The sequence below is a fragment of the Staurois parvus genome, unplaced genomic scaffold (genome assembly GCF_062004578.1).
Source record: "Staurois parvus isolate SC_StPar_1 unplaced genomic scaffold, SC_StPar_1.0 ptg000058l, whole genome shotgun sequence".
In the NCBI taxonomy this organism is placed as follows: Eukaryota; Metazoa; Chordata; class Amphibia; order Anura; family Ranidae; genus Staurois; species Staurois parvus.
Genome location: NW_028317854.1, coordinates 15,338,028 through 15,354,855, shown reverse-complemented (window position 1 = coordinate 15,354,855; position 16,828 = coordinate 15,338,028). Strand labels below are relative to the sequence as shown.

The 16,828-nt window shown below is 44.0% G+C and overlaps 1 protein-coding gene across 1 annotated transcript in view; it reads right to left on the bottom strand.

Annotated features, from left to right (window-relative positions):
- The window catches only part of PLA2G12A (phospholipase A2 group XIIA), a 31,153-nt gene that overhangs the window by 12,498 nt on the left and 1,827 nt on the right, over positions 1–16,828 (bottom strand). The window contains exons 2-3 of the mRNA XM_089668517.1: positions 9,054–9,130; positions 3,631–3,796 (exon numbers count right to left, since the gene is read on the bottom strand). Coding sequence (XP_089524643.1) covers positions 3,631–3,796; positions 9,054–9,130 — 243 coding nt within the window. The remainder of the gene's footprint in view (positions 1–3,630; positions 3,797–9,053; positions 9,131–16,828) is intronic.

Sequence of the window (16,828 nt, the reverse complement as noted above, 5' to 3'; positions counted from 1 at the left end):
TGCCCCACAAACTATCATGTATTTTTAAAGTGGCATTTGTTTATTATAATAGGTTTTCTTTGTGCCATTCCTACATCCTTACTTATTTTTGGGGCCTAGTCTCCTACTAACTCTTCCTCTCTAGGCTGAGTGAGACTTGACAAGGAAGTAAAACTACCCTGGGACCCAGCAACATGAACAAGCAGCCTCCCCAATTGTGGATATGGCCACGACCTCTTTGTTTCCCGCTCCCTCAACCTCCTTGCGATTACGGAAACCTGGATCCAGCCCACTGACTACCTCCCCTGCTGCACTCTCCTATGGCAGTCTCACCTGGACCCACTCACCCAGGCCCAACGGTCGTAAAGGTGGTGGGGTTGGTCTGCTCCCGTCACCGCAGAGCACCTTCCGAGTCCTCGCAAACCCCCCCTCCCTATCCTTCTCCTCCTTCGAGGCCCACTGCGTCCGACTATTCTCCCCAACCCCCCTGAAGATTGCTGTGATATACCGGCCTCCTGGATCCATACCCCGCTTCCTGGGTGACTTCTCCTCCTGGCTACCCTTCTTCCTCTCCTCTGAGCTACCCACCATCATCCTTGGGGATTTCAACATCCCTGTCAACATCGACAACCCGGACACAGCCCATCTCCTCCACTTAACCTCCTCCTATACACTTGCACAGTGCATACAATCCACCACCCACTCTGACGGTAATATCCTTGATCTTGTCTTCTCCATCCGCTGCGCTCCCCACAACCTCACTAACACCCCCTTCCCTCTCTCTGACCATAACCTGATTACCTTCTCTATCTCCTCGTCCTCCAACGCCTACCCCTCCAAATGTCACACTGCTACCAGCTGTAACCTCCGCAACCTTAACCCTGCCCCCCTCCACTCTGCAGCTGATCAACTCCATGACAGCATCCTCCCCCTGTCCTGCCCCGACTTGGTTATGACCGCCTACAACGCGCTCTCAACAGCCCTTGACTCACTAGCACCTTTAACCACACGCAACATCAGCCCTGGCAGACTGATCACACCAAAACCCTCAAACGACACAGTCGTGCCCTGGAGCGACTTTGGCGCAAAACAAAATCCCAACAAGCCTTCACCCGCTACAAATCTGCCTTCCACACCTACACCTCCCCCCTCCACGCAGCCAAACAAGCCTACCTCCTGACCCTCAAGGCCCTCTTTTCCAACCTTCAACGCTCTACTCTTGCCACCCCCACCTCCACCCAGCACCTCACTCACTGCCCTTGAGATTGCCAATCACTTCAAGAACAAGATTGACACAATTCGCAAGGACATCGCCGCAACTCACAGGCCCTCTCAACCCGTCCCCTCTCACACAGCTACCCCCTCAACATAACCCGCAGGGACTTCGTCGCTGCTCAAACTCCCTCCAACCCCCTTCCCCCTCACTCATCTACCCCCTCATCACCCCTCTTCCATGGCCCCACCACTGCTCTGACCTCCTCTTCCACCCCACCCTACACTCCTCATACTGAAGCTCCCAACACTCCGCACCTTTGACCTTACTACAATCGAGGAAGTCTCCAAGATCCTCTCTGATGCCCGCCTCACCACCTGCCCCCTTGACCCTATCCCCTCACAACTCCTACGACCTCCCTCCCCCTCCATCCTACACTCCCTCACCCACATCTTCAATCTCTCCCTCTCCTCCGGCACTTTCCCCTCCCCTCTGAAACATGCACACATCACCCCCATACTTAAAAAGCCCTCCCTGGACCCCAATGACCCGAACAACCTCAGACCCATCTCCCTGCTCCCATTTACATCTAAACTCCTCGAGCGCCTAGTCTACACCCGCCTATGCTCTCACCTCAACGACAACAACCTCCTCGATCCCCTACAGTCCGGCTTCCATCCCCTACACTCCACCAAAACTGCCTTACTCAAACTCTCCAACGACCTGCTAACCGCCAAAGCTAATGGCCACTATTCAGTGCTCCTACTCCTTGACCTCTCTGCGGGCTTCGACACAGTCGACCACCCCCTCCTCCTCAAAAAAACTACACTCCCTCGGCCTCAGAGATTCTGCTCTCTCCTGGCTCTCATCCTACCTGTCACAACGCTCTTTCAGCGTTACCTATAATGCTACCACCTCCCTCTCACTCCCCCTCTCTGTTGGGGTCCCTCAAGGCTCTGTCCTTGGGCCCCTTCTCTTCTCCATCTACACCTCCTCCCTTGGCCAACTCATACACTCTCACGGCTTCAACTACCACCTCTATGCCGACGACACACAAATCTATCTCTCAACCCCCCACCTCACCCCCTCGGTCTCCGCCCGAATCACACACCTGCTGAGCAACATATCAGACTGGATGTCGCTCCACTTCCTTAAACTGAACCTCTCCAAAACCGAGTTTCTTGTCTTCCCCCCAGCCCGGACACCACCCCCCATTGACTTCTCTATCACATCCAACAACGCTACCATCAAACCCGCCCCGCAGGCCAGAGTACTTGGTGTCATTCTGGACTCCAACCTATCCTTCCAGCCCCAAGTCCAATCTTTAACAAACTCGTGCAGACTCCACCTCCGCAACATCGCCAAAATCCGCACGTTCCTAACCCCAGAAACCACTAAACAGCTCATCCACTCCCTCATCATATCACGACTTGACTACTGCAACTCCCTCCTCACTGGCCTGCCTCGCCGCTGGCTATCCCCACTTCAGTCCATCCTGAATACGACTGCCAGACTCATTCACCTTTCCAACCGCTCCGTCTCTGCCACACCCCTCTGCCAATCCCTCCACTGGCTTCCGATTGCGCAACGGATCAAATTCAAAATCCTAACGCTGACGTACAAAGCTGTCCACTATACTGCCCCGAACTACATCACTGACCTAATATCCAAGTACTGCCCAGCACGCACACTCCGCTCCTCCCAAGACCTCCTCTCTAGTTCCATGGTCTCCTCCTCCCATGCTCGCCTCCAGGACTTCTCTAGGGTGTCACCCATCCTCTGGAACTCCCTGTACCAACCCATCAGATTATCACCTACTCTCCTCTCCTTTAGGCGCACCCTGAAAACCCATCTCTTCAGGGAAGCCTACCCCACCCCCTGCTAACTTGCCGACCTCCTCCACTCTTCCTACAACTCCATCCTCCACAGCTATCTCCTCCTGTGCCACCATCCCCTCCCTCCTAGATTGTAAGCTCGAAAGAGCAGGGCCCTCAATCCTCTTATGGTTTGCATTGTATTGGCATTGTCCTGTCACATGTTCTGTCCCCCTTTGTAATGTACAGCGCTGAGCAAACTATTGGCGCTTTATAAATACTGTATAATAATAATATGGGGGAGAATACATCTTCATGAGGAACACTGAGCGGGTGGGGGGGGTTAGTGGACTTCTGGCTTCATGCCATACAGGGCTTCAGTGGGAGAAGGGCCATCTATGATAGTAAATGTGAAGAGGGTCCTTCCGTACCTTCTGACCTCCTGTGTTGAGACAGGTGCACACTACAATTGCCAAGCTGCACTGCTAATAAGAGCAGGTCTGAAAAAGCAATTTCCTACAAAAGATAACGGATTCAGATGTTCCTTGAATGTATCATAGGATTTCCAGGCATTTCCTCCAGTACAGAGAAAAATTTTTTTTTTTTATAAAACTAGCTACTCACCTTTCACAGTCTCTGCAATTCCCAGGGTCCTCTGTACATCTCGACATATTTTGGAGAGGCAGTTCTGGAACTGTTCATCACACTCATTCTTCAGGTTACCACATGTGTCATAGCAGCGGTCATGCTGATTGCAGCACTTTGTCATGCAGGGTATGCCAACATCAAACTGGGAAGACAGAAGAAATAATATACTTGATAAAACCTGGTTTAATTCATTTTTAATATTCAAAGCGAATTCACATATTCAGCCTTGTCTTCATGCTTTTTTTTGTTAAGAAATCACTTTGAAAAAAACCATCATTTCTGGCTGTGGCCAACTTGAATAAGGGCACAGGATTCATGTAGCCTTTACTTCTTGGAATCCATCTGCCCTTAGCTCAGGCATGCTGGTAGGAGGATGTGTTTAGGCAATAAAGCCCCCCCCCGCCCAGATGAAAGAAAAAAATGCCCGTGAAGAGTCATGGCATGTATGACCTAATTTTGGCCTAGGCAAGAAACTAGGAAGCAACAGAGAAAATGTAAAAAGAAAAAAACAAAAACCTAAAAGTAAATACACCAATCAGCCAAAGTATTATGACCACTGACTGGTAAAATAACAATGAGCTTTATTCACTAAAGCAGATAGCATGCGGTATTTACTTGGTTATCCATTTTTTTTCCCCCCAAATAATCGCATGCAATGCTGAAAATGTCATTTCACTATTTCATTGTGTGGTATTTACCTCAAAAAGCAAAAATGCTCAGTAAATACCACATAAAAGGATGTTACAATCAATTCACTAAAGAAGACAAAAAAAATTAAATGAATGAGTTAAGTAGTGGTCCAGACATGCGGTATTTATAGGAATGTAAAAATATAATAGCTAATTTTGAGTAGTCTCTACCTTTTTGGATCAGCTCTCTGAACAGTAATGCATAGAAACCTAAATATGGAAAAACGGAAATTCAATGGGGTTGATTTACTTACAGTAAAGTATAACTAAAGTCAAACTTTTTTTTTTAGCTTTTGGATAGAGTGGACAGAGATTTGAACCAGTCAGGTTTTTATTGCCGTTTGTGTCCCAGTTAGGAAAATTCAGCATTTCAATTTGCTTGTATACCATGATCATTGAAAGTGAAAATAAAAGAAAAGAAAAACTCCAAATTTTGGGTTGTTCCCAGAAAAGTAAGAGGGGAAATCATCCAATGGGGACACTAGTTCTGGTGACCTGGGTGTCTCCAAAGGAGACCTTTAATTTGTAGGGATTTTCTCTCACTTCTCACCTATTTTGGCTATGGGACAGGAGGTAAAAGGAAATCTCCACAATGGGACACAGAGGAGAGAAAAAAAAGAAAAAAAAAAAACAAAACACACAACTGACAGGGGTTATAACCCTCCCTTACTCTATACAAAAATGAAGAAAAAAAGTTTTGCCTATAGTAATACTTTAAAGGCAAATAGACAAGTTGCTCCAGAGCTTAGTAACTTAGTAAATGAATTAAAGCTTCACTTTACAAAGAATACCCAATAACATGCAAGGAAAGTAAAACTGCATTTTTGCTTGCACATGATTGGATGATGGAAGTCAGCAGAGCTTCGCCTCATTTACTAAGCTCTGTGGCAGTTGCATTTGCAAACCGTTCAGTCTATGTGCCTTTAGTATCTCCACCCCATTGGCTCAAATATTCACAAGACAGAATAGGATTAGGAATAGACAAGTATTCTTACAAAGGTGTGGAACTTGAACTGTTAAGAAAGGGGCGTAATCAATTTGAAGGTTTGACAGATGGATACCAGTGTTAGGGCTCGTTCACACTTGACTGTTTTTCCAACTCTTGTCAAAACGCCCCTATAGCTTTTGGCAAGCGTTGGTCCGGCGTTTGCGGAGCGTTTTTAATGCTCCGCAAACGCCCCATGCACGGTTTAGCCACAGTTGCTAGGCATTTGCCAAGCGTTAAAAACGCCCCACAAACGCCTATAATGAAGTTTGAATGGTGTTAACGCCCCGCAACCGCACTGCAAACGCCAGCCAGGCGTTTGCGGAACGGCACCATAGACTTGAATAGGAGGCTTCAACTCCTCCTGACTCGACCAGAGGCGTCTGTTTTGCCACGATGCTAACGCTCCCGTTTGAACAGCACCATGTGCTGCAATGTGCAGAATTTTCCCAGGTGTTTGGGAAACGGTAAAAACGCTTCCCAAACGCCTGTCTGCCGCTTGCTAACAAGGCTAGTCTGAACGTAGCCTTACACTTTCAAGAGACTATAGCTATTCTTGAACAAGACAAAAACAGACCTGTCCAATTATATAGCAATAACTTCACCAAATATCACAGCAAAAATTGCTAACATGTAACTAAAGGCAAAACTTTCTTTTTCATTTTGGATCGAGTAACAGAGGGTTAGAACCCCCTTTTTATCCCCAGTAGAGAGGTAAAATGGTTTAAACCATAGAAATATGCCAACTTAGTAAGTCAGTGGTTTCCCTGCAGCTGATGTATTCATCCAAAAGAAATAAGGCGAGATATATACAGTCATGGCCGAAATTGTTGGCACCCTTGATATTTTTCCTGAAAATCAAGTATTTCACACAAAAAAGGTATTGCATTAACACATGTTTTGCTATACACATGTTTATTCCCTTTGTATGTATTGGAACAAATATAAAACAGAGGCAGAAAAGCAAATATGACATAATGTCACACAAAACCCCAAAAATGGGCTGGACAAAAGTATTGGCACCCTTAACTTAATATTTGGTTGCACACCCTTTGGAAAACATAACTGAAATCAGTCGCTTCCTATAACCATCAATAAGCTTCTGACACCTCTCACCCGGAATTTTGGACCACTCTTCCTTTGCAAACAGCTCCAGGTCTCTCTTATTGGAAGGACACCTTTTCCCAACAGCAATTTTAAGATCTCTCCACAGGTGTTCAATGGGATTTAGATCTGGGCTCATTGCTGGCCACTTCAGAACTCTCCAGCGCTTCTTTGCCATCCATTTCTGAGTGCTTTTTGACGTATGTTTGGGGTCATTGTCCTGCTGGAAGACCCAGGATCTTGGACGCAAACCCAGCTTTCTGACACTGGGCCCTACAGTGCGACCCAAAATCCTTTGGTAATCCTCAGATTTCATGATGCCTTGCACACAGTCAAGGCACCCAGTGCCAGAGGCAGCAAAACAACCCCAAAACATCATTGAACCTCCACCATATTTTACCGTAGGTACTGTGTTTTGTTCTTTGTAGGCCTCATTCCGTTTTCGGTAAACAGTAGAATGATGTGCTTTACCGAAAAGCTCTATCTTGGTCTCATCTGTCCACAAGACGTTTTCCCAGAAGGCTTTTGGCTTACTCAAGTACATTTTGGCAAACTGTAGTCTTGCTTTTTTATGTCTCTGTGTCAGCAGTGGGGTCCTCCTGGGTCTCCTGCCATAGCGTTTCATTTCATTTAAATGTCGACGGATAGTTCGCGCTGACACTGATGCTCCCTGAGCCTGCAGGACAGCTTGAATGTCTTTGGAACATGTTTGGGGCTGCTTATCCACCATCCGGACTATTCTGCGTTGCAATCTTTCATCAATTTTCCTCATCCGTCCACGACCAGGGAGATTAGCTACAGTGCCATGGGTTGCAAACTTCTTGATAATGTTGCGCACTGTGGACAAAGGCAAATCTAGTTCTCTGGAGATGGACTTGTAACCTTGAGATTGTTGATATTTTGCCACAATTTTGGTTCTCAGGTCCTCAGACAGTTCTCGTCTCCTCTTTCTGTTGTCCATGCTTAGTGTGGCACAGACAGACACACAATGCAAAGGTTAAGTGAACGTCTCTCCTTTTTATCTGCTTTCAGGTGTGATTTCTATATTGCCCACACCTGTTACTTGCCCCAGGTGAGTTTACAGGAGCATCACATGCTTGTAACATTCTTATTTATCCGCAGTTGTGAAAGGGTGCCAATACTTTTGTCCAGCCCATTTTTGGAGGTTTGTGTGACATTATGTCGAATTTGCTTTCTTTCCTCCCTTTTTTTGTTTTGTCCCAATACACACAAAGGGAATAAACATGTGTATAGCAAAACATGTGTTAATGCAATACGTTTCGTGAGAAATACATGATTTCCTGGAGAAATATCAAGGGTGCCAACAATTTCGGCCATGACTGTATATATATATATATATATATATATATATATTTTTTTTTTTAACCTTTCTATGCAGCTACTGCAGCTCCCCGCTAAATAAATACCTGAGCCCGCTCTCAATGCAGCGATGTGCATGAAAGCTCTTTTGGCTCTCTTGCTTCTCATTGGCTCCTGCCGCTATCAGAGCCAGTGGGGAGGAGTGGGGCCAAGCCTTGCTGTGTGTCCTATGGACACACAGAGCAGGACCTGGAAGCGAGAATGCACAAGTGCCCTTAGAGCAAGATGCTTGCTCTGGGGGCACTTGATGTAGGAGTGGAGCCAGGAGTGCCAGTGGGGGGCCCGAGAAGAGGATTGATGCTGCTCTGTGCAAAATCATGTCAGGAAATTATAACGTTTGTTATTTTACTAAAACAAAAAACAAAACATTCACACAGCAGGTTGTTCATTCCGGGACCAAGGTGTGATGAGTATGTACAGTAAGCTGTGCATACTCTGAGAAAGGAGGATGCCTGCCATCCCAGCGTGGGCTGTGTTATGTGGCAGAACAGTGTAAACTTTAGAAATGGATGGACAGAAATAAAAAAAAAAAAAAAAAAAAAAAAACACAACCTTTGGCAGGTAAAAACAGCTCTCATGAGTACTTCGTCCATGTATTTAGCTGATTGTCCCGAGTTCAGCATTAAGTTTGTTGAAATAAAATTAGTTCATCACACAAATCACATGTCCTGCTACCTGCTTCTCTGACCTACCTGGTATCTTTTGGATATGACCAAGTCTGATGGGGGAAAAATAAAACCAAAACAGATTTTTGTTTTAGGTTTCCTAATCTATGAAAAGAATATATATATTTTTTTTAATTAAAAAGGTTTTGGATAATAACTCTTTTGTCCAAATTTTTCATGGTCTAAATATGTAGAAGTCTCCACCTAGGATACAGAGTTAGACATTGCTTTGAATATCGTATTCATCATCCAATAGGATTTCAATATGTACAAAATGACCTACTGCACCCAAGGCATAAAAAAAAAAAAAAAAAAAAAAAAAAAAAAAAAAAAAAAAAAAGTAATACAACTATATGGCCACTGGTAGATGTGGACATTCCCTCAATGTTTTTTCAACAGCAACTCAAAGCATTATTCTTTCATGACAGGTTTCCTTTAAGGAATTACGTTTTCAATCTGCTCCACATAGGTGTATGTGCAATGGGAGACATAAATGCAAACAACAGGTATCCACCAAGAGAACTGGCTGAATATCATATCTGTACATGATGAAATAATAAAAAAAGTTTTATTTACATGAAAACCAAACACAGGGGATCCACATCCATTCGGAGGTGAAGGTTTATAGCCATAGCGTGGAGTTGGCTTGGAACCTATGGATGAAAAAAAATCTGTTAGTGGTACACTCATAGGACACATTATTTCTTTTACACTTTCTGTGCTGGTCAATCTTCTGTGTATATAAGGTGCACAAATCCTACATTCCCTATACAATCATTTTGCATTTGAATGAACAAAAATGTGAAAAGAACTGGCTCTGGAACATCTGAAGATCATTTCCTTTATTTCTCCATCAGTATGAAACAAAAATGACAAACTACAGGGTCAAGTTTATACTTATATCTGACCTCCTTACACCTTCTCATTAACAACATAATGTTTGGACAGACTTTGGATGCAAGCACAAGCAAGTCAGCCAACTCACTCACATAGCCTTCCTTGACCAGGCAGTGTTTCTATGCTAGGCTCTGAAGTGTCATAAATGTTCCTGCCCCTCCTATAGTTTTTTGTTTTTTAAAAGATGGGTATAAGCAAAGCTTGCTGGTGATAAGTACTAGTAGGCATTCTACAAATCGCAAGGGGATAAAAAAAAACAAAAAAAAAAAAAAAAAACAACAAAACACCTGAAGATGGTGCCCAAAGCATCTAACCAGATTCTAGTTTTCATCTGGTCAGCCATTAGCAACATTCTTTTTTTTTTTTTAGGTTTTTTTTTTTTTTTTTTTTTTTAAAGGGGGGGGGGGGAGAGCAGGGGCTTGACATCTATATATAAACAAACAATGGATAAGTAACATCTATTGGTGTTGTCTTGAAAAGCATTGCAAGTTGAAAATCATCCAAAAAAAAAAAAAAAAAAAAAAAAAAAAAAAAGTTAACATATTATGGCAGAGAGCATTTGCAAAGCATTGGAGACCAGGTTTCCAGAACCTTTCACTTTATTCAAGTTCTATAGCATTTATCACACCATCAAAATGTTATTGCACAAGCCCCTACTATCTGATAGAAAGTCAGTGATCTCACTTGTGCTGATAATGTATCAGTGGAGTGATAACATATCAGCAAAAAAAAAAAAAAAAATATTTAAGAGACCTTTGGATCACTTCCCATTCTGTACATAAACAAAAGGTTTTGGTTCCCCTCTTAAGCCGGCCATACATGGATTGAAATCCAGATGGTACAGCAGGGACTGGTCAAATTTCGATCCATGTATGAGCAGGCTATCGATCGACTTGTCCAAAACCAGCCTGTTTTAAAAATTTCTCTCGATCAGTGGCACCAGCTATAGCCTATGGAGGTGGGAACGGGAGGTGGGGTAGGGTCATGCCACAGTGTGGGGTTTATTTACTAAAGCTGTAAAATCAGGCTCGCTTCTGCACAGAAACCAATGAGCAGTGTTTGTGTCAATAGACATACAAAACAAATGTATAATCAGTCTTCTTGTGTAGTATTGCATAGAAAAGGGGAAAGTAACCTTTTAATGACCGTTTCATGACATTGGTGTCCTGTTGGTGAAATTTCCCTTCATTTAGCTCCTTAGATTAGCTCCTCCCCAGCCCCCACTTACACTTACCCAAGCCCAAACTGTGCCCGAGAGCGCTCTCTTCCTCTCTCACAGGAGACTCGGTAGCAGCGAGAGCCATTGGCTCTTGCTGCTGTCAATCAAATCCATTGAGGAGGAAGAGGGTCAAGTTGGGCTCTGGCTGTCGCTATAGACAGAGCGAGCCTGCAACAAGCCCTTGCTATGGGGGCAGACACTGAAGAGAAGAAAGGAGTGGACAGCAACGGCAAGGGACCCAAAAAGAGCAGGTTCGGGGCTGCTCTATGCAATCCGATTGCACAGAGCAGGTAAGTATACCATGTTTGTGATGTCAAAAAAACAAAACAAAAAAAAACCCTTTAGTAACGCTTTAAGGATGAGGATGATGGCAGAACTGTACCCATAAAAACACAGTATCACGGAGCTGCAATAAGGAGCTGGAACATTTTCTCTATAGCTCCCCCAACCTTGCATATGTTCTAGATCACTCACTTTAATTCTGCTCGATCTACTCAGTTGAAGACAACTCTATGAACCCAGGCAATCACCAACTATACTAGGAGCTGCTCATATGACCTTAAACATCCTCAACAATGAGAACATACTTACACATATATTTCTATTGCGACAAAGATATATAGAATTGCACAATTCAGCATTTTACATTAGAAGTCCAGGTCTTATTTCTGACATAGGATAGGACATAGTAGGATAATGTGTAACTTGTTTCAAAATCAAGTTACACAATATGCAATAAGCAGGTGTGCAATTGGGATTACAAAACTCTCACATGGACAATATCTTCAAACATAAAAGAAGAAAATGTACACAAACTAAGCAAATAAAATGAACCTCTACAAGAAGTGTAGAATATAAACCCTTCTCATAGATATTAACTTTTAGTTTGAAAACACACACACACACACACACACACACACACACACACACACACACACACACACACACACACACACACACACACACACACACACACACACACAAAAAGCAATGTTCAGTGCCTGGGCAAGAAGCCTCTACACCTCAGCACTGACATGTGAGACAGGAGGAGGACTACAACTGGAGATGGCAAAGATGCCACATGGAACTACAAGCCAGAGGCAAGAGACATAATAAACATATGCTAGGGCATGTTACAGGAAACCTGGGTTTTGTCCCAAGAAATAAGAATAAACTTCTTGTCTTCCCTCCAGCCCGGACACCACCCCCCATTGACTTCTCCATCATGTCCAACAACACCACCATCAAACCCGCCCCGCAGGCCAGAATACTTGGTGTCATTTTGGACTCCAACCTATCCTTCCAGCCCCAAGTCCACTCTTTAACAAACTCGTGCAGACTCCACCTCCGCAACATCTCCAAAATCCGCACGTTCCTAACCCCAGAAACCACTAAACAGCTCATCCACTCCCTCATCATATCACGACTCGACTACTGCGACTCCCTCCTTACTGGCCTGCCTTGCCGCTGGCTATCCCCGCTTCAGTCCATCCTGAATACGGCTGCCAGACTCATTCACCTGTTTCCGCCACCCCCCTCTGCCAATCCCTCCACTGGCTTCCGATTGCGCAACGGATCAAATTCAAAATCCTAACGCTGACGTACAAAGCTGTCCACCATACTGCCCCGAACTACATCACTGACCTAATATCCAAGTACCGCCCAGCACGCACACTCCGCTCCTCACAAGACCTCCTCTCTAGTTCCCTGGTCTCCTCCTCCCATGCCCGCCTCCAGGACTTCTCCAGGGTGTCACCCATCCTCTGGAACTCCCTGTACCAACCCATCAGATTATCACCTACTCTCCTCTCCTTTAGGCGCACCCTGAAAACCCATCTCTTCAGGGAAGCCTACCCCGCCCCCTGCTAAGTTGCCGACCTCCTCCACTCTTCCTACCACTCCATCCCCCACAGCTATCTCCTCCTGTGCCACCATCCCCTCCCTCCTAGATTGTAAGCTCGAAAGAGCAGGGCCCTCAATCCCCTCATGTTTTGCATTGTATTGGTATTGTTCTGTCACATGTTCTGTTCCCCTCTGTAATGTACAGCGCTGAGCGAACTATTGGCGCTTTATAAATGCTGTATAATAATAATTCAGCACAGCCCTCCAATACATGCACATTTCTTCATGTTACGTCACTTTAAAAACACTACAAGCATTAAAACACATGAAATGAGTCTGACTACCCTACCACTGTTATCTTAAATCCGGATGACAGCAATGCTAATTATTAGACAGGATTTATATAGTGCCAACAGTTTGTGCTGTACTTAATATTAGTTTAAGTTGTACACAAAGCTGAATAGGGATTGTATATATTAGGAGCAATAAAAACAATGCCTCAAAGTCCAACTTAGAATTACTTTATTACTAGAATATTTTCAGTTTAAAGTGAAACGAAGAAAAGATAGAATCTCGTGTTTTTCCCTGGCATTTATTTCCATGCGTTCACTGATCGAAAGAAAATACTTGGTATTGGTATGGGGAAGAATTTGATAGTGGGCCAAGCACACCATGGCTGTTAGAGGGGTTCTATAGCCCTGTGTAAGCTATGACTTAGTCCAGCCATACATGGGTTGAAACTCGACCGATTTTTCGTCCGAAATCAGACCTAAGAATAATCGGCCGATTTTTGCTCTGTTAGTCGGTCAATGACACCGGCCAATTTTCGTGGTTCCTCCCCTTTTCGGGAATCGGGCATGTTGGAAAATTCCCGAAAATGACTGATTTTTGACTAAATGATGGTCAAATAGTACAATCATTTTTCCGAAAATAATATGCGCATGAGCCGTGACCTGGAAGGAACAGAAGTTTTGCATGTTATATGGGGTGAACTTTAGGATTTGGTCGGCCAATATTCGAAATCAATGATGGCACCGTCGGATTACCGAGCAAAAGACATTTTCAGACGAAAAATCGTTCGGAATTCGAACCATGTATGGCCTATATTAAAGTTTCCCTGCAAAGACTGCAAGCAGCACAAGTCATAGCTTACACAAAGCTATTTCCTATCTTCAGGAGGCTTCTCCCACTTCCAGCAGCTAGATTAAGTGGAGAGGGCAATGAAAGATATGACAATATATACTGCCAGAAAAGCAAACAAAAGGAAGGGGGGGGGGTGTTGCAGGGACTTGTGGGTTAAAATAAAAATGTTGCTTTGCCAAACATAGGCAGCTCCTTTAACCAAGCCAAACACTGGAGCAAATGTACTGACAGCAGTGGTCATTTTACAATCAAATTTGTCTATGGACATACAAGATGAACTTTACCCTGGGGAAAGTCTCCTCCTGCCTCCCTCTTCTGCGGTGCCACTATCAAACATCCCTCGCATATGCAGACATGTCACTGGCTTCTAGTACCTGGAACCTTGTAGAGCCCCACAGCCTGTGCACAGACAAGCTGTGGGTCTCTGCCAATTCCAGAACACCAGTGTTATATTTGCACATGAACAGAACACCCATCAGCAAAATACTACCTTGTGGAAGATAGCACATTGACATTTCAGTAAGTAGCAGTGATCCCCACTTAAAAAGTAAACAAAAATAAATACATAAATTTCCAGATCTGTAAATTAGTTGTGTTTGGAGAACGAGCTTGCACAATTCCCCCACACAGTGACCACGTTGTCGACAACAGCTCCTGGCCACGGTTTAGAAGCCACAGTTGGAAGCCAGTGTGTGATCTCTGACAGCCAACCACAATAATCACACAAGTAGCTAACTGGATACAGACACTAGGATTTTTTTTTTTAATCTCATACATCGTTCAATTAATGGATAAGGCTGCTTTAGTCTATAATATGGGTATCAGAGCCTGCACAATGGTATCAAATTTAGTATAAATCACATGAAAATCTCTTTTCTTTTACAGCCAGCTCCAACCTGAATGTAAACAGGCACATGCCGTTCTTTACTGCTTATCTGCAGTATAACATTTTCTTTATCTAAAACACTATGCAAGTCCTGTTGAGAAATGTTTTACTTTGTCGTGGCAAACAGCAAATCCACTGAGCAAACAGCTCATCGCTTTTTCAAAAGGGCAAATTAAAAAGTCAAAAATTATATATACATCATTCTACAACCTCACATCCAGTCCAGAAATCATTTTAAGGCTAGTTATAGGTAATAGACACTTCAGGCATACAGGTACAGTTTGTATAGAAATGAATCACCCCTCTTTAAAATAATCACATTTGTTGCTTTGCAGCCTGAAATGAAGACAGACATTCCGGTAATTTTATCCAGCTGTATTTACTCAGTGCAGCTTATAACATCCAAGTGAAATATAGAACACTAACATGTCAGAGAAAAAAATGACTTGTAAACTCAATCAGGTGTAGCTAATCACCTTCTCAATGGCACACAAAGCCATTTGACTTTCAACTGTGATCAGCTGTGGTTATTTTGATTAGCTCAGCATGAAAAGAGCTTTCCTGGAGCATTTCTGTCCCGGTAGTGCAACTGAAGTAAACAATCAACAATGGGTGGCAAGGCACTGTACTGTCAAAAGATCTCCAAGATAAAGTTGTGTACAGGCACAAGTCAGGAGATGGACACAAAAACATTTTTAAACACCATCAATGCCTAGAAGCACAGTGAAGTCCATTATTAACACGTGGAAGATATTGGGTACAACACAGACCCTCCCTGAATCAGAACATCACTCCAAACTGGATGAAAGAGCCAGGTGTAAACTGTTCAGAGAGGCTACCAAGAGGCCTACAGCAACTCTGAAACAGTTGCAAACATTTATGACAGAGTGGTCATTGTGTGCATGTGACAACAATATCACAAATTCTCCACAACTGAGGCTTATATGGGAAGGTTTCAAAAGTCGCTCAAGAAAGGCCACCTGCACTCACGACTGGGCTTTGCCAAAACACACCTTGAAGATTCTGAGGCCACATGGAAAAGGTGTTCTGGTCAGATGAGACTAAAAGTGAATTATTTGGCATCAACAATAAATGATATGGATGGAAATCCAGTACAGCTTGTAGCAATCTTGCGCTCAGATATGGACGCAGTGCCACCATTTTGTCAAGGCACATCCAATTTGATAAAAGCATACATTTCTCCCTCAATCCTTCATTCCCTACCCCCTCCCTTCCTGAGAGGCACAGGGACAGATGTGTAAGTGTTAAATGTTGCTGGCAGGCTGGAACAGCAGGGGGCCCAAAACTACAAAGCCCCCCCCCCCCATAGAGACAGCAGACTATCTGTCCCAAAACCTGTGTAGCTTCGCACCTCGGGAAAAGATAACAGGGCCTTCTCAAGAATTCAAGGCATTCCCCAGAAGCACAAAGTGGATAACATTTTTAAAAGATCCAGTTGTCACCTATGTTTCATATCATGGTATCATGGATTATGAAGCTGTTAGTTTTAATTCAGAGTCAGCCCGACATCCCTCCCTAAACAGGGTATTGGTCAGTTACTCAGAGCCACCCCCCTTGTTGGGGGACTTTAAAAAGCACAGGCTGTAGGCCTGAGAATAAGCTAAACACATATCCCAATTTTAACATCGTAACAGCAGGACATCAAAGACCCTTCGCTCTGCAACTTGGATCTGCTTACCTTAAGGCTTAACATGGCAAGTAACTTAACCTTTTAACTTCTCCCTGTTATCTCTTTGCTGTGCTGTTTATATATATATATGAGTTACATCTTTTTCTGTAAATATTTTATTGCACCTGTTTGACTCTTAGCAATAAATCTTTCTTTCTGAAAGTGTTAAACTGTTTCTAAAGCACTTAATTGCAATTTACGAATTCCTGCCTTTTGAAGAGACGCTACTGTGTTTGTTTAATCCTCTGCCCAATCGGCCTGCGGTGACTGTATTGGACAGGCGACTTTTCAACCATTACAGTGTATATTGGATAAAGAGGGTTTCCTTTTGGACCCAGTAACAAGCGCATTCAGACTGCAGGCACCAATTGTAGTCCACTAGCTGGAAAATCGCTGTGTAGGGTGCAGCTGGGTGTGGCCTTGTTACGCACGTCACATCACAGTTTTAGATCGGCCGGTCCTTCGGTCACAAGTTTGGTGAGAAGGTCTGGGGTCTGACGCCGCAGGCATGACGTATTGTTGGTTGCGGTCGTGCAATTGTCGCATGTTGAGGGTGGCGATCGGGCGACCGTGACACAGCTCACCATCCAAAGAACACCATTTCTACATTAAAGTATGGAGGGGGGAAAATCCTGTAATGGGGTGTTTCTCTGCAGCAGGGATTAGACCACTTG